General features: G+C 38.5%; 1 protein-coding gene across 2 annotated transcripts in view; it reads right to left on the reverse strand.

Annotated features, from left to right (window-relative positions):
• The window catches only part of ATP8A1 (ATPase phospholipid transporting 8A1), a 235,267-nt gene that overhangs the window by 184,368 nt on the left and 31,706 nt on the right, over positions 1 to 19,193 (reverse strand). Inside the window, exons 2-5 of one of the 2 annotated variants that reach the window (XM_082838545.1) lie at positions 13,576 to 13,690; positions 11,983 to 12,082; positions 10,894 to 10,992; positions 4,599 to 4,644 (exon numbers count right to left, since the gene is read on the reverse strand). In XM_082838545.1, coding sequence (XP_082694671.1) covers positions 4,599 to 4,644; positions 10,894 to 10,992; positions 11,983 to 12,082; positions 13,576 to 13,690 — 360 coding nt within the window. Of the gene's footprint in view, positions 1 to 4,598; positions 4,645 to 10,893; positions 10,993 to 11,982; positions 12,083 to 13,575; positions 13,691 to 19,193 lie in introns of those variants that run through there. The other variant, XM_082838546.1, reaches the window with a different exon arrangement.

Below are 19,193 nucleotides of genomic sequence, written 5' to 3' on the forward strand. Positions count from 1 at the left end.
AGTCACACCTGTTTTTCTCCTTTCACTTTATCTATGGCCCTCAATTTCCTCAGTGGATTTTGTTTCTTGGTGTGCTTTTATTTACGGGACAAATGAAAGATCATCTGCAGTTGTACTTCCCCACAAATAAATACTTCCTCTTCATCCAGAGCTGCTGCTAAAAATATCTAACCAGTTCAGTTCACAAAATTGTACGATTTTAAAATTTTAATTTGAAGATATTAACAACCTTAGAGGTGTCTGAAACATTCTTTAGCACATAAGTGCTCAATTTTCAACTGCTCATGGAAACAATACTTTCTAAGCACTATTTAATAGGTAACTGATGTACACGTGGCAGAGTACAGGTCCAGGCTTATGGATGGATCAGATGTGCCACATACCTCCAGGGAAACAAAAAAGCTGCACACTGGCTTTTTCAGTAAGCCACGAAAGTGGTGCTATTTTAAGTCCCTTAGCATGAAATGAACTCAACCAGATGGATTCAGCCTTGTTAGTAGGTCATTTCAGGCTTAACAACCTAAAACAAATTCAACCCACACCAACTCAACATCTTTTTCATAAAGGACTTTAAAGGTGAAATGGCTTGCAGTCAGAGATAAGCAACTATGTGCCCTGCAGGGAAGTAGCCTTGGTAGGGGTTATCAGTGGCCACCAACTCAACTCCACTTCTGAAATGGCTGATGTAGCTCTGGGAAAAGACGAATCAGGTGGAGATGAGATCTATTATTTTTAGCTATGTGCCTAGTTAAAAAGAAGTTCATGTTATCTTTTTCTAAATTAAATTAAAACAGAGCAAAACTGCTTTATTAAAGACTTATTCTACTGCTTTATTAAAGACTTATTCTAATCTAATACCTACTAACAAAACGAGGTATGAAACAATCTAATGTCAGGTGACTGATGGGCTGCCAGATGTCCCAGGTGTCTCCCAGACATTCTCACCTGCAGAATGTATGGACACCATCCTTCAGGGAATATATCCAAACCTGGGATTTTAAAACAGCAAATCTACTTCATTAAGAGGCATCTTTAATTTTAATTTTTTAGATCCAAAATATCTTTCTTAGTCTGCACCTGAACCCCATCCTTTCCCAGGCCTCCATATTGTGACTTTATCTGAAACTATCATTCCACTTGAAATACTAGCCATAGCAGTTTTCCACAAAAAGTAAAAGCATAAGTTGACAATTTAAAAAGAGAACTAGCTCAATCACAACAAATTCTTATGGGGACTGGCTTCAATATACATATTATAATGATAATTACAAATGCATAATTAACAAATTTCTGCAGAGCTAAGTTTGGCCAAGAAAACCCAATTTAGGACACAGAGTGAGAGACTGCCTCCTGTGTGTATGTAGACACGTGGAGGGAGGGTATGTCAGATATTGTGAGCTCAAATATTGAGGAAGAAATCAGAGAAAATAAGGTAAATTTAGATGCCAGGAAAACCTGGGGGTCCTGAATGCAGCAGTGCTCTGGGCTTTTGGGCAGTGGAAGTGATAAGTGGACACAGTGCTGTGTTCACAGGATGCAGAGCAGAGTAAAATGATGATATGATGACCTCAACAGAGACAGTAAAGAGGAGGCAAGAACTTCTACTATGTTAGGTTTTTTTTTTTTTTTTTTATCTTATCAGCACCTGTGAAACAGTCTGGGACACAGTGTTTTGGAAATACTGCTTTTCATCTTGCTCACACCCTAGATAATGAATTTTCACAGAGGCTCCTTTCATTTCTAGTCTCTTCCTGCTTCCTATCTGTACTGTAGTATCTATACATAGAGTGGTTCGTTCACTCACATAGAGCACCTGCTGAGGACGGTCCCCTGAGCTAGAGCCGTGAGGACACAAAGATGAGGAAGACTTGCCCTCTGCAGAATGCAGAATTTAACCCCTGATCAAGTTCATTAATTGGTGAAAATGAGGCGTCAGACAGGTACCGGTCCACTGAAAATGTTGTAAGTGAAATCATGAATTTGTATTTCTGAAGTCACTAGGGAATGACAGAGAAGAAAGTCACTCTTTAGTGCCTCAATGCAAAATAAGGAGAGAAAATATTCATTTTTCTAAGAATATAGAAGGATTAATATTTGAATCGGAGGGAAAGACATCCTCATACATTACATGGTCTTGATAAACATTTAGAAAATGAAATTTAAGTAAAATACTAAAAATATCTGTCATGATTAATTGCCTGTCAAAAATAACAACCCCCTTCCCACTCCTACACCACTTCCTGCCTCAACTCAGGAAAGCAAATTGAATTTCAGTCTGGCCTATGGACAGATGGCTTTCATTTAAAGTATCAGTAACTTGAGTTATCTGACAGCAAATAGTATCCTACTCAAACATTTGTTATCACCTATCAACTGCAAAATCAAAAAGACGACCAAATACTCAAACTAGGCAAAGAAAAAAAAAAGAACGATTCGATTCTCTTAGAAAACATCAAGTGGCAAACTAAAGACCATAATTTCTTGAACATGGGCTTTCCAACTATTCTGACTTAAAATGATTTTTATATGTAAGCCTTAATATTTTATTTTTGACATGAGTTTTCTATACTATAGAAGACTTTCCTCTCACTTTTTAACCACAGAGCTAATCCTGTTAATCCAGAATGAACTGGTGAAGCAAGAATGATAACCAAGAAAGAACCTTTTCTCTGAATAGTGGGCAAAAAGGGAGTATTTTTGGAAGTAGGCAAGTACCTGGAAAATCAGAGAACCCACCCATACAGGGTGTGGTAGCTTAAATCAACACGGCTATGACGGCTACTCTTCAACTGTACAATGTTGACTTCTTGTGCCAAGGCTTGAAAATAAGTAACTGCTAGTCCCTGAGGATAGGAGCCCTCTGCCAGAAGACACATTATGTATTGGAAAAAACAGCTACATATTTTTGGTTCAAAAGCTGTTACTGAACATTCTGAGCAACATGGCAACAAATGCAAAAACTGCACCACTTGCCAAAAATGCCAGTACCTGAAACATTTTTGCTTTTTTTTTTTCCCCCTTTCAATACCTATGGCTGTCCCTTCCCACCTAAACCCCTAGAGTAGCTTAGTCCTCAAGCTTCTAAGAGCCCCCTATTCCGTGTCACTCTGCTCTCCGACTTTAATCTGCATATTTACCTTATCTCTTTTTGGCTTGTAAACCTTCAACAGCTACTCAGCATACATAAGAAAAGTTGGAATCTCCTGGCTTGGCATTCAAGGCCCTGTAAAATTTGACCCCGGCCTACCTTTCTGATCATGTCTTTGCTTCCCTTTGCCAGGAATCTCCTTTCCCCATCTGGCACTCTAGTGGTTCCACAAAGCAATCCAACAGCCGTCTTCATCTCTGCTCAGGAAAAGCTCTCTTCACCCTTCCTCACTTGGCACACAGGCAATGTCTTGCCCAGGTGCTTCTGCTCATCCAAACTTTTCCCGAAATTCAAGGTCTAGCTCAAGTTACGCCACAATTCTCTCTCCTGCTTTTGAATTCGTAAAGCATTTGACACAGGAACCAGCATTTGCCACAAAAATCTAGAGACACTGAGATCACGTAATCCAAATCCTTCATTTTCCACACAAGATCATTTTTCACCTTTATAGAGTTCCCATCTTATACTTTTTCATATGTCCCGTAATAAGTATAATCTCAGTAAATATTTAATTTATTAGGTGATACTTTAATAAATGTATCTTTTTCAAATGCATCAAAGATCAGCAGATAATCCCTTTGGTGGAAGGTGGTAAGAAGAGAAGCCCTAGGGCATTTTGACAGAGTCCCATAAAAGTCAGAGCCTTTAATTAAAAAATACTGTTTTTAATTACCAGCTAATTTTGGCAGACATGGCTGAGCCTCGTCACATCAGGGAACTTCAGAGAGATGAGATTCTCAGAGTGGGAAAGCTCACGGATGGGGTAAGATGTCTGTTTCACGTGTTCCTGGGTACTTTTTTTTTTTTTTTAATTTTTTTAATTTTTATTTTTTACTGGGTACTTTTTTTTTTAAATTGAGAGCACAACAGTCTATTTGCTTGTGTTGAAGGTCCTTTGGGTTTCAACTCCATCAAAATGAGACCCACAACAAAAGAGCCACATCAACATGCCATGTGCTTTCCAGAAGCTGGCCTGGTTTTAACCGTTTTATTTATTTATGGAGTATATAGCTTCTGCAAGTACAGGATAATTCAAAGTGCTTCCAATATGCCTTTTACTCAAGTAACATCACATCTGATTATTTTCTATAAATCATACCTAGAGTACATCTATAGAGCATACACACACACCCAAAGACATTTTGTAGCACTTAACACTGTCAAAACAACTGCAGATTTTATGGACAGTACTTGTGAGTACATTGCTATGAGGCACTTAAAATGTATTAAAAATGTTACTTTTCAAAACTATCAATATTACCCCTGTAAATCACTCTAATGTGAATTTAAGTGTCATGCTAATAAATGCTACAAAGGAAGAATCTATCCTGGAACAAAAACTTAAGAGATACACAGTGTTCTCAGTTGAATTACATTTAATTGAAGTGATTTGTATATATTACTATGAGTGTATTTGACAGATACGAGAAACAAAATGTATAATTCTTACCTTGGGTCTGTTTCTTGTTCACTGCATTATCAGCTTTATGTCGTTTCTAAAATTTAAAAGCAAAAACAAAAACTGTGAAAAAGTGGATGAGATTAACGAAACAAGATAGCACCTATTACAAAAGAGAGATTTTTAAAACTTATGTTTCTCAAAGCTTCTGTCCTTTCACACCCATATCAATTTTGTGTGTGTGTGTGGCAGGCGGGCCTCTCACCGCTGTGGCCTCTCCCGTCGCAGAGCACAGGCTCCAGACGGGCCACTCTGCGGCATGTGGGACCCTCCTGGACCAGGGCACGAACCCGTGTCCCCTGCATTGGCAGGCAGACCCTCAACCACTGCGCCACCAGGGAAGCCCCTACCCATATCAATTTTATAAGTACGCCCAGGGTGTGGTAATGGGAATAATCAGGGTATGCAGGAATTTTAAAATTGAAAGTGCAATCCATAGCATCTTTATATGCTACTCCTGTTCTGGGAGCACAGGGGTGTGGTCCTCAGAGGGATCTTACATTATTATACAGGTACGATTAAAATTTTAATGTACTAGAAAAGATGGAGCTGAAAGGCTGATTTAGACTTTTGTTTAAATAACTTACTTAAAAAAGAAGATCACCCATGAGAATTACCTATAATAACTATCATTTAATAATGGTACTGAAATATTTTCAGTTTCTCATTAAATTCATTATCTAATTAGCTGAGTACATCCTCTATAATTTAATGACGTGCCGATGTCTATCAATGACGGGAACCAAATATGTCTACCGTTTGCACAAAGCTGCTTCTCCCCACTGTTCCCCTACAGCCCCCTCTCCCACTACCACAAGTCACTGAGTCTCATTTTCCCTCCTCCCAAAGCAAGATTAAACGGTAAACAAATGAGTTAGTCTAAGTCTAGGTGGGTAAGTTTGAAAAGCTACAGAAGCCAAGATTTTATAGCAGTAAGAAAGAGAAAGGGAACGTCAGAGGAAAGGTGAGAATTTGAGTGGCCAGGGGAGGCTATCTTCTCTACGGTTCAACTAGAGGTTTTCCATGGCTTCTGTCTAAACTTACAGCATCGAGCATAACACATCAGCCTCTGCTGACGCTGAAGAAACGTGTTGAGTGCAACTGACTCTGAGCTCAAAGATTCTATCATATAAAGCCCAGGGTCAGGTTTAGCTGCGCATACCTGACCACAAGGTGGGTTGGCATGAGTGTAGTAAAATGAGTTCCTAAGTTCCCCGTTTGAGAAGAAACATGGTTTTTAGAATCACAGGCACAAATGAAAACACTGTTCCAGAGAAAAGCCTGGGCTTGTAGATGAGCACTCCAAGACACAGCAGCACTGACGAACAGTGGCATAATAGCTGGCACTGGGAGCTCAGTTCATCCAAACAATCAGCCACTGAACTGCACAAAATGCAAATAAGGCATTCAGAAAGCCTCTGTGGAAGGTTTGTTGAAAATGATTCCTGCCACGCCCATAGGCAGGAACACACCACAATTCTTTCTCAATAAAACACTCACTAATAAAAATGTAACAATGCAGACTTTTAATAGTCAAATTATTGCTTCCAAAAGTAAGCACACGATTTGCCAGCAAATGTTCTTAAATAAATTTTTAAAGTTCTGTTAAATTTGTAGCATCAGTGGAGAATATTTTATGATTGATAAAACTCTAAAATACTTACTCTTTCTTTGTTGTGAATAAAGATCTTAAGAAAATTAGGAAGTAACCCAAAATAAATTTTGGTCCAAAATAAACTTGGTCCAAGGCAAATTTAGATATCTGAAGGCAGTGCAAATATTTCCAAAACAACGCACATCTATGACAGACAATGGTTGGACTTCCAACTGAAGGAGACAAATAAAAGCTAATTAATGAAACCCTCCACTTAAACTGGAAATTTAATCTTAGTGAAACTTAAGGAGATCCTGAACATTTCTTTCCATCTGCAGAAAATTCTTATATAGGAGTCTCTCCTTCCTCAACCTTCCCACCACAGAATAAATTAGGTTACTTGTCAAGAAACAATTGTTCTGAATATACATGAGGATCCAACCCAGATAGGTACATTCTAATCTTATCATTACATTGTATCTGAAAGAGATCCTATTTCTTCTAAAACTAATAGTTCAGAAAAAATTAATATAGCTATTCTCTGAGTTCAAACACTTCTACTGTCCTGTAATCAGAGTTCACTTAATATCACTGAGAGCTAGTGAATTATTTAATATTATCAATAGTTGATTGAAGGTGGTCCAATTAACTCTACTGTATAAATAGTGCCATGAACTTTATGGTTCTTAAGCATGTGGTACTGACCACCCCTTCCTTCTGGAAACCCTTTCCTCCCTAGACATATCTTAAGACATCATTACCCAGGTGGTCTACCTGCACCATGGCCCCTTCTTTAGCTCTCTGAGATGGATTTCCTCAAGGCTTACTCCCTGCCCTCTCCACTTCTTACTCTCCACTCTCTTAGTTCATTCATAACTGTAATTTCAATGATAACTATTATCTTAATATATACCAGCCAAGACTCTCATCTGAGTTCCAGACCATTATATCCAGTTGCCTCCCTGACAGCTCCCTCTGGCAGTCTCAAAGGCATCTTACACTATGTCCAAAAGGCAATCTCTGACTTTAACCCCCAAGACTAAGTACTTGTCTCAGAATGGAACCATATACCATCCACTCGCACAAACCAGCAACTTGAGAGTCGTAAGTACCTTCTTTCCCTTTCACTCCCACCCAGTGTATTTCTTCATTCAATAAATGTTAACAAAATACTGTGTCAGGCCCTGTTACTACTGCTGATACAGCAATGAACAAGAGACAAAAACTCTTCCTCTCATGGAACTTACATTCTAGTTGTTAGAGATAAAACATTAATAAAATGAGTAGGATATACAGCATTTCAGATGATGATAAGTCTTGTCAATTTTACTCCTAAATATATATTGAATTCATTTTTCCATATTTCTTTATCTTTACAATACCACTTAGTTTAAGACGTCTTTATGTTTTCATACCAACTATTACCAAAATCCTCTCTTCTTTCCTTGCAATCCATTTTCTATATTTTAGTCAAAAAGATCTTTGAATGATGACCACACAGTTAACATTTATTCAGCACTAATTATATACTAAGCACCACTCTAAGGACTTTAGTGCATCCTTTAATTCTCATAATAGCTGGTGTGGTTACCCGAGTAACGTCTGTCCCCTGTACTAGACTGCAAGCTAGATCATAACTACTTTCACTCACTGGCATATTCCCAGGATTTGGTCTCTGAACACTGTAGACTTTAAATAAGTATTTGTTTTATAATGAATAAAGTTTATCAGTGTTTAACTGAACAAGTGTATAGCAAAGAAGGCATGTTTTTAAAGATGAATATTATCAATTTAACAAACAACCTTGACTCTTACCATAAGAATTAACATTTGACATTATGCAGCTTTTTTTTAAACTAAGAGTTCTCCAATGATTCTATATTTTCAAGTAAGTGTATATGTAATTTGTTACTTACACACAAAAATAGGAAATCATATTATGTTAAGGTGTCCAAAGCATTGAGAGTTAAAATGTAAACTTGGTAGTTGAGTATTAGGTAATTCTTACTGTTTATTGTAAAATTTTTTTTAAAAAGGTTGTTTAACAGAACATAAAAGAAAGCTTACTAGAATGTAAGCTTTGTTTCATTCACTGATGTAAGAGTGGTAGACTCACCAATATCTAATTCTCCTCTATTGCTATGGACACTGAGATTATAGCTCCCTTTTGTCATGTCACTAGTTCTAATATTGTGCTGTAAGCAGATGTGATATGCACCATTTCTATGTACCTCCATTCTCTCCCTTCCTCTGTTCTGGTGACCACTGACATCCCACACAGCAGAGCCCTGATTCAGCTGTATCCCTGAATGATTACATGAACAATGGTGCCTCCTGCCCTCCCTTCCTCCTGGACAAAAACCTGCAGTGTCTCTGAGTACATGAAAAATCAACTTAAGTTTAAGCCCCTGACATTTGGGACTTGATTACTGCAGCAAAAGTTTAACACATCCTAAAACATACCCTAATGAATGCTGGGTACCTAAGTACTGCTTCACATATCTTTGTTGAATGAATGAAAAATTATATGTACTAATTATAATTACTGATAAAGATACTCTCTGTCCAACTATCTAAACGATTATCTGATTGTTTTTCCTTTTCTAGGGAGTAACATTTCAAACTTTCTATCACCTTACACATTGACATAAACTTATTAAACCATTCTTACAGAACATTTTTAGTCAATTTCTTAACAGTGTTTTTCTTTACTGGAAAACTACTTCACATGATGTCTTATTACCCACAATACTATTATTACATCCTTCAGGAACTGCCTGATTAGCTGCTTTCCAATAGTATCCAGTTATTACATATGCCAATAAGAGTTCTGTTAAAAACAAGCAAACTTCTTGGATACTATTTTATTTTCCATGTATTTTCATAGAGAGAGATACTAGAAACCATAGCTAGAGAGTTTATATTTTTGCTAGGGAAAAGGGAAAAAAAAAAGAAAGGCAGTTTAGAGCAGTGATTATAAGGCAGGGGCTCTGGAACCAAACAGCCTTATTTGAATTCTGACAGCCCCAGTTATTAGCTCTGTGACCTTGGGCAAGTTAACTTACCCCTCTATGCCTCCTCTCCCTCATCTTTAAAATGGGGATAATATCAATAATCTTTAAAGTTGTTATAAGATTTAATAAATTAAAAGGACATAGAGCAAGTACATGGAACCCAGAAGCTCTATAAATGTTATTAATATTATCATTGGTGACTCGCTACAATAATACAGAGGAAGAACACTGGATGGGATGGAATTCTGATTCCACTGATTTCTTGCACAAGTTACACAACCTCTCAGCCTCAGCTTTCTTACCTTTAAAACGAGGCTAAAAATCTAACTTGCAAAGTCACTGAATGAATTAAATTTTTAAAAATTTGCAAAAATGACAGCACAATGTCTAGCAAATAAGAGATGTTCAATGAAAATTAGGTTAAACAAAGAAAGAAAGGGGAATATACATAAGGCAAAGAAAGAGACAAAACTGTAGTAGAGACCAATCCTTAAGGACTGCCAAGTGCAAGTACAATTTAAAGGATGGTAACTCTGTGTGGAGTGATACAGGTGAGAAGAGAGTCCCTTAAATTTTCAGCTAGTGGTCCCCGGCAAGTATGCCATTTCCAGCTAGAGGACTATGATGTTTTACACACACACACACACACACACACACACACACACACATACACACACACACACCCTCTGTTTGTACCCCTAGACACTTGGATGTTTTTGAGGCTGATGATCTAAATGGTCAGTTGACCCATTTCTAATACGCCTAGTGATGTTACAGCTCATGTGTTCTTCATGAGATCCCAATTTGATTCTTTACAAAAATAATATCAATGTTTGTACAACTTTAAATTGGAGCTTTCTAAAGAATGTCTCAGCCTTTCCTTGTCTTACCATCTGACTTGCCTAAAGCTTGACAGATGATCACTTCAGACAGGCAATGCATTTAAAGGGCACAGAAAAAAAAATATTAGCTTCCTCAACTAAAGTTGTGGTTTCTCAACCACTGCGCCACCAGGGAAACCCGGGAGCATATTTTATGTTTAAATTTTTATTGAAGTATAGTTAGTTTACAATGTGTTAGTCTCAAGTGTACAGCAAAGTGATTCAGTTATACATATATATCTATTCTTTTTTTTTATTTAACATCTTTATTGGAGTATAATTGCTTTACAGTGGCGTGTTCTAACACATATATATGGAATCTAAGAAAAAAAAAAAGAAAAGGTCATGAAGAACCTAGGGGTAAGACGGGAATAAAGACACAGACCTACTAGAGAAGGGACTTGAGGATACGGGGAGGGGGAAGGGTAAGCTGTGACAAAGTGAGAGAGTGGCATGGACATATATACACTACCAAACGTAAAACAGATAGCTAGTGGGAAGCAGCCACATAGCACAGGGAGATCAGCTAGGTGGTTTGTGACCACCTAGAGGGGTGGGATAGGGAGGGTGGGAGGGAAGAGATATGCGAACATTATGTATATGTATAACTGATTCACTTTGTTATAAAGCAGAAACTAACACGCCATTGGGAGCATATTTTAAATACTTTTAAGTTGAATGGGGATTTTAAACGGTCTGTGTCCAGAATTAAACAACTTAGGAAGAAACTAATTTTTTAAAATATGTATATAAAAATAACAGAGTTACATTTATTTATGAAAAAAACAAATACTTACAATATCTTCTATTATCTCTTTGACAGCTGCCACAGCTAAAATAAATAAGAGAGGAACCAGTGTTGTGTAGCGACCTGTTGGTGATACATCAGGTATTTGCTATCGGAAGAGAAAAAAAGGATGAGAAATTCAGTAAGAACTAGAAGGTTTATAATAGATTTAAAAACAACAAAGGCTTGGAGCTTCTTAAAATATGCTTCATTGATTTTACCATCTTGGTAGACTAACACTACGTGAGGTAATTTGCCTGTATCTAGTATGTAGCTGGGAGAGAGGGTTAATTAGCTTCACAGCAAGCGGTTGTGTGTAGGACTAACACCTACAAAGGGGGATTGGTTAACTAAATTACAGCATGTCCATATACTAAAATTTCACACAACCATTAAGGATGTTATTTTAGAAACACAATGAATCACATGGGAAAATATCCACACATTATTATATGGATAAAGCAGATGATAAGACATATATACTCTAAGATCCTCTTTTTGTAAAGTAAGTCAATTAACAATGCTTGGGATGAAAAAAAAAAAAAAATAGACCAGAAGGATAAACACCCAAATTTTAAGACAGTAATTTCCTCTTGGTGGTGGCAGAATAGTAAGAGTTATAAAATTTTTTCTTTGTTGTGTTTTCTTATTCTTTTTGCATGAACATAGACTACTTTTTAATAAAACGAAACTTTTTTCCTTATTACAAATAACCCAAATACAAAATGAAAGAATTTTTAAATGGTAACTTACATTCTAAGGTTCAGAATTGACAATGTTAGTTACTAAAATCACTTACTAGTTTAAGTAAAAGTCCCATCCCCCTTTACCACCCAAAATGAATAGTCCCCGCCACATTAAATTTACAGAATGTTTAAAAGAAGTTGATAAAAATGAATTAAAAAAAAAAGAATCAAAAGGCTTGATAAGGTAGCAGCAGTATTCTAACTCGACTTGCAGCAGGAGCTGGAAATGCCCACCAAACCAGCTTATCTCTGTGCTTAGATAAGCTTCAGAAGATTGGTCATGGGCTTAAGAAAAACATTTATTAATATCTGAACACATGATTTTGAGCTAAGGTTTTACAACATGACTTTACCTGAAGCAGTGCAATAAAGAGAAAAAATGAATTAGCGGCTCTTCTGAACTGAGAGTAGAGAAATCTTGGAAGGAATGTGATTACGTTATATTTTGCAGTGCTAGAAAACAAAAATGAAAAGCAGCATAAAAGTCAATTACTCCACAATTAGCACCCATGTTTACAAAATTCTATTAACACCATATAAAAAATTAAATGAACAAATGCCCTCTGTTTTAAATCGGGAGAATACTGCAAATGGTCATTAACCTCAAAGAAAAGGAGTGAAAGGAACTGTCTAAATAGTAAGAGTTTAATTTTCTGCACAATATCTTTTGTTATCTTTGGCCGATCATCCTGTTATCATTACTAGCAACAGCTTACAAAGAAGAGCACCTTTAGTTAAGATAGTGTATAATACGTTAATAGAAAATAAAATCTTGCAAAAAGAAAAATCAGCAATTTGAGCAAGACCAGAAACATCAAATAGAGGGACTTCCCTGGATAACGTCAGAGAAATGGGGAGTTTTGGGGGGTTCTGTCTGAATTTTCTTCATGGCTCCTCTAGAAACTTGGCTAGTACTCCACACCAAACATCAGATATGTCCACAATCAGGAAGATATCACCATTTAGGTCTCAGAAATATCCAACCTTCCTCTTGTTAATTAAATAGAAAGGAGATTAAAGGGACACATGCCACACTCCTTAAGCTCAGAAAAGTTACTGTATAATTTGAAGGTGTAAATATTAATTTTAAACAGTCATTTCACAAATCTAGGAGTTTTGTCACCAGAAAACTACTGGGCTGACGTGTGGCGGGAAGGGGGCTGGTGTTCGCTTGGTTCCGGAGGCCACTCAGTGAATAGTGCTTATAACAGCAATAGTTTTACATTATTGTTGGAATGAAAATAGAACAGTGAAGTAATTCTCACACCTTCCATTCCTCGACACCATATGAAATTTTGCAAGTATCGAAAGCCAATATTTAAAGACTATTTAACAAAAAGGAGTTCTAAGTGAAGAACTGCAAAGACTTCTTTTAAAAGGTGAAAACTTGTTAATCAAAAACAACAGTTCATGCATCTATTAACAGGTTTAAGACAAAGGCACATACCCATGAACAGTTTTCATTATTCAGATACTGTAACTAGAATTGGTAGCATACATATGGCTGCTTAGCCCTTCTCCTTCCTGCTTCTAGATTCTTTTGTTTGTTTTTTTGCGGTACGCGGGCCTCTCACTGTTGTGGCCTCTCCCGTTGTGGAGCACAGGCTCCGGACGCGCAGGCTCAGCGGCCATGGCTCACGGGCCCAGCCGCTCCATGGCATGTGGGATCTTCCCGGACCGGGACACAAACCCATGTCCCCTGCATCGGCAGGCAGACCCTCAACCAGTGCGCCACCAGGGAAGCCCTCTAGATTCTTATTAACATCTCCTTCTTGGCTAGAAGATGGAGAAACGACTGATACACACTGCCTACAGTAAGCTCTTAAATATTAAACTGATTTAACTGAAAACTCCTCGCAAGCATTTTCATTTTGGTCCGGCAGGGGGGATGTCCTCCCAAGTTCTGCTGTAATAGCTAGTCCCAAGCATTCTTTGGTAGTTCTTACCTGACGTGGTTATTGCAGAATTTTGTCAGCTGGGGCTGGTTGATGAATATAGTCCTTACTTCCTCCTGGTCAGCCAGTGAAGTCTTCTCTGAAACATCATCAGTCTTCTCATAACCTTAAAGAGAGAGAGTCTTATTTGATAAGAAATGTTTCATTTTATTATCCAGACCAAAAACACATTTCATAACTATCCTAGAGCCTAAAATCTGTTAAAAGCTATCTACTTCCCTGTTGTTGGTGTTGCTTCTATTCTAATAAAAGGGAAAATCCCCACATTTAACGTTTCTACTAAATTTGAAAGGCAGCACTTAACAGTCATGTGAAAGCTGACCCATTTCAAAAAGAGCAACATCAATTTTTAATTTGTACCCATCTTTCCCCAGAAATGTTCAACTTATTTCCTTTCATTACACAAAGATATGTCCAAAAGTAACACAAAATTCCAAAATGGTTTACACTTTTAGATAAGACTAACAAGACAGAGGTGATGACAATACATTCTGAAATTTTAAGCATACACATTTAATGCTTTTCTGGTTTTGCTCTTTCTTTGTGAATAAAAACAGAGAAAAAGATCAACATTAAGGTTTAAATAGGCAACCACCACAATGATCTAACTTACTATGATCATCTTAATCTTTCCAGTAATTAGAATTTATGTTTATGAATGATCTTAAGTTTCTTAAGATCAAGTCACCTCACCATCACTGAAACAACGTAAACAGATACGGGCAATTTCTTCTGGGTAACACCTTGCTGCAATGTTGACAACACTTTAAAAAAATACATGCAGCTTCTAGAAGAACAGAAAAACTTTAAACTGCTTATTTTACTTTCCAGTGAGAATTAAATGAGACTGCATTCAATCAGTCCCTTATCCCTTTCCTCGAGTCACCAATGGTACTTTATCTCAAATACCCACTTTTCTTCTCTTTTCTGCCTAGTCAGTGCCAACTCCTCCCAAAAGACCTGCCGACAGCGGTCTCTTCTGAAGTATTCTCTGGTGCTAAAGTCAGTGCACCTTCACTATGTTCCCACAGACCTCTGTACCCCCCCGTCCCTTGAGTCTGTCCCCTACCAGAATGGAACTCCCTGGGTCCATAGCTGGGGTGCTACTTATCTTCCAATACCAGTACTAACAAACAGCAGGTACTCAATAAATGTTTGCCAAATAAATAAAAACTAAATGACAAAGGACTTGTTATGTGCCCATTTCTTTGAGAGCAAGCAAATGATTCTCCACCCACTGATAAAGAAACTGATGACAGCCATGTGCTGGTAACAAACTGTACAATAAAAGCTTGCCTGTGGGGTTCCGTTACCCTATGAAACCAGAAAATCATAGGAGCTTCCTACAAAGGTGGGGAACATGAGCATAGGGACCCGGAAGGTGAGAAACAGTGTAACTGTGTGCAGGGCAGTACAAACAGGACAAGACTGCTGAAGAATACACAAAAGGCAAGGTAAAGACAGGTGAGATACAGTGCTGAAAAAGCACACGGGCCAGGTTTAAAAGGACCTCTCCTGCTTGTGAAGAAGTCTGGATCACATCCTCTCGTTGGTAGTGAGCCAATGAAAGCTTGCCATGGAGAGAGGCACAGAGTGACAGCCACATTTTATACTCATCACTTTGGAGGTCACAGGGATCCAAACTAGGTACTGTCACACTCATTCTGCAGTCTTAGACACATCAGCAGCTTTGCCCATGGTCACATGGTTAATAATTATCTGTCACTACACCATGTTTTAGACGCAACACAAACTTTCCTCCCTACTGTATACAATCAAAATTCCATATAGGGATTGCTAAAGACTGAATGCTTATGTCTCCTCCAAAATCCATGTGTTGAAATCCTAACCCTGGATGTGATGGTATTAGGAGGAGAAATTTTTTCGAGGTGATTAGGTCATGATGGTGGAATCCTCATAAGAGGGATTAGTGCCCCTTTTAAAAGAGGTCCCAGAGAGATCCCTCCCACCCCGCCCCACCATGTGAGGACACAGCAAGAAGACGGTCCTCTATGAACCAGAAGGCAGGCCCTCACCAGACACCTAATCTGCCAGGGCCTTGATCTTGGACTTCCCAGGCTCCAGAATTGTGAGAAGTAAATTTGTTATTCATAAACCGGCCAGTCTATAGTATTTTATTAAAGCAGCCTGAACAGACTAAGTCATGGATTATCAGAGGCACAGCAATATTAAAATTCTTAGAAATCTTTTATTAGATTTTCCTTGATGACAGCACAAAGACCGTAGTGTACTGTTTACAGTACCTTAACTGGACAAAGTGCCTCAAGAAAACCAGCTCTCCACTCTGCTTTGAACTGATATCCTCAAGTTGTACTCACTTTACGTAACTGGATGTTCTCAGCTGAGGTGTTAGGTATCACTCCTTACCTGACACATCCATTTAAACTGGGGTTTCAAATGCTGCCAGGTAAACTTGGACATCACCTCTCCCCATCACGTATGAATCTGTATTCAAGAATTTCTTGGGGCAAAGGACCCTCCTAAGAAAAAGGGATTGGAATCGCCTCTTTCCTTAAATTTTGGTCTCATACTTCTGGGTTAGAGGTGAACACATCCCCTATAACCGATCAATATGCACCAGACAACTCTGTTTTTATGTTTTTTTTCTTTTAAAAATGTTCTCTGCAGGAGACCGGTTCAAGGTGGCAGAGTAGAAGGACGTGCTCTTGCTCCCCCTTGCAAGAACACCAGAATCACAACTAACTGCTGAACAATGATTGACAGGAAGATGCTGGAACTCACCAAAAAAGATACCCCACATGCAAAGACAAAGGAGAAGCCACAATGAGATGGGAGGAGGGGCGCAATCACAATAAAATCAAATCGCATAACTGCTGGGTGGGTGACTCACAAACTGGAGAACACTTAATACCACACAAGTCCACCCACTGGAGTGAAGGTTCTGAGCACCACGTCAGGCTTCCCAACCTGGGGGTCTGGCAATGGGAAGAGGAATTCCTAGAGAATCAGACTTTGAAGGCTAGCGGGATTTGATTACAGGACTTCGACAGGACTGGGGGAAACAGAGACTCCACTCTGGGAGGGCACATACAAAGTAGTGTGTGCATGGGGACCCAGGGTAAGGAGCAGTGACCCCACAGGAGACTGATCCAGACCTACCTGCTAGTGTTGGAGGTCTCCTGCAGAGGTGGGGGGTGGCTGTGTCTCACCTTGGGACAAGAACACTGGCAGCAGAAGTTCTGGGAAGTACTCCTTGGCGTGAGCCCTCCCAGAGTCCGCCATGAGCCCCACCAAAGGGCCCAGGTAGGCTACAGTGTTGGGTCGCCTCAGGCCAAATAACCAACAGGGAGGGAACCCAGCCCCACCCATCAGCAGACAAGCGGATTAAAGTTCTACTGAACTCTGCCGACCAGAGCAACAGCCAGCTCTGCCCATCCATCACCAGTCCCTCCCATCAGGAAACTTGCACGAGCCTCTTAGATAGCCTCATCCACCAGGGAAGACAGCAGAAGCAAGGAGAACTACACTCCTACAGTCTGTAGAACAAAAACCACATTCACAGAAAGAGAGACAAAATGAAAAGGCCTCAGAGGGCTACGTACCAGATGAAGGAACACGATAAAACCCCAGAAAAACAACTAAATGAAGTGGAGATAGGCAACCTTCCAGAAAAGGAAATCAGAATAACAATAGTGAGGATTATCCAGGACTTCAGAAAAAGCATGGAGGCAAAGATGGAGAAGATGCAAGAAAAGTTTATAAAGACCTAGAAAAATTAAAGAACAAACAAACAGAGATGAACAATACAATAGCTGAAATGACAAATACACTAAAGGAATCAATAGCAGAATAACTGAGGCAGAAGAACAGATAAGTGACCTGGAAGACAGAATGGTGGAGTTCACTGCTGTGGAACAGAATAAAGAAAAAGAATGAAAAGAAATGAAGACAGCCTAAGAGACCTCTGGGACAACATTAAACGCAACAACATTTGCATTATAGGGGTCCCAGAAGGAGAAGAGAGAGAGAAAGGACCAGAGAAAATATTTCAAGAGATTATAGTCGAAAACTTCCCTAACATGGAAAAGGAAATAGCTACCCAAGTCCAGGAAGTGCAGAGAGTACCATATAGGATAAACCCAAGGAGAAACATGCTGAGACACATAGTAATCAAATTGGCAAAAAATAAAGACAAAGAAAAATTATTGAAAGCAACAAGGGAAAAAAGACAAATAACATACAAACGAACTCCCATAAGGTTAACAGCTGATTTCTCAGCAGAAATTCTACAAGCCAGAAAGGAGTGGCATGACATATTTAAAGTGATGAAAGGGAAGAACCTACAACCAAGATTACTCTACCCGGCAAGGATCTCATTCAGATTCGAAGGAGAAATGAAAAGGTTTACAGACAAGCAAAAGCTAAGAGAATTCAGCACCACCAAACCAGCTCTACAACAAATGCTAAAGGAACTTCTCTAAGTGGGACACACAAGAGAAGTAAAGGACCTACAAAAACAAACCTAAAACAATCAAGAAAACAGTAATAGGAACATACATATCGATAATTACCTTAGACATGAATGGACTAAATGCTCCAACCAAAAGACACAGGCTCGTTGAATGGATAAAAACAAGACCCATATATATGCTGTCTACAAGAGACCCACTTCAGACCTAGGGACACATTCAGACTGAAAGTGAGGGGATGGAAAAAGATATTCCATGCAAATGGAAATCAAAAGAAAGCCAGAGTAGCAATACTCATATCAGATAAAATAGACTTTAAAATAAAGAATGTTACAAGAGACAAGGAAGGACACTACATAATGATCAAGGGATCAATCCAAGAAGAAGATATAACAATTATAAATATATGTGCACCCAACATAGGAGCACCTCAATACAAAAGGCAACTGCTAACAGCTATAAAAGAGGAAACTGACAGGAACACAATAATAGTGGGGGACTTTAACACCTCACTTACACCAATGGACAGATCATCCAAAACGAAAATACATAAGGAAACAGAAGCTTTAAACGAAACAATAGACCAGATAGATTTAATTGATATTTATAGGACATTCCATCCAAAAACAGCAGATTACACTTTCTTCTCAAGTGTGCATGGAACATTCTCCAGGATTGATCACACCTTGGGTCACAAATCAAGCCTCAGCAAATTTAAATCATATCAAGCATCTTTTCTGACCACAACGCTATGAGATTAGAAATCAGTTACAGGGAAAAAAACGTAAAAACACAAACACATGGAGGCTAAAGAATACATTACTAAATAACCAAGAGATCACTGAAGAAATCGAAGAGGAAATCAAAAAATACCTAGAGACAAATGATAATGAAAACCTGATGATCCAAAACCTAAGGGATGCAGCAAAAGCAGTTCTAAGGGGGAAGTTCATAGCAATACAATCCTACCTCAAGAAACAACATCTCAAATAAACAACCTAATCTTACACCTAAAAGAACTAGAGAAAGAAGAGCAAACAAAACCCAAAGTTAGTAGAAGAAAAGAAATCATAACGATCAGAGCAGAAATAAGTGAAACAGAAACAAAGAAAACAATAGCAAAGATCAATAAAACTAAAAGCTGGTTCTTTGAGAAGA

This window comes from Leucopleurus acutus (genome assembly GCF_964270905.1).
Source record: "Leucopleurus acutus genome assembly, chromosome: 4".
NCBI classification, from domain to species: domain Eukaryota; kingdom Metazoa; phylum Chordata; class Mammalia; order Artiodactyla; family Delphinidae; genus Leucopleurus; species Leucopleurus acutus.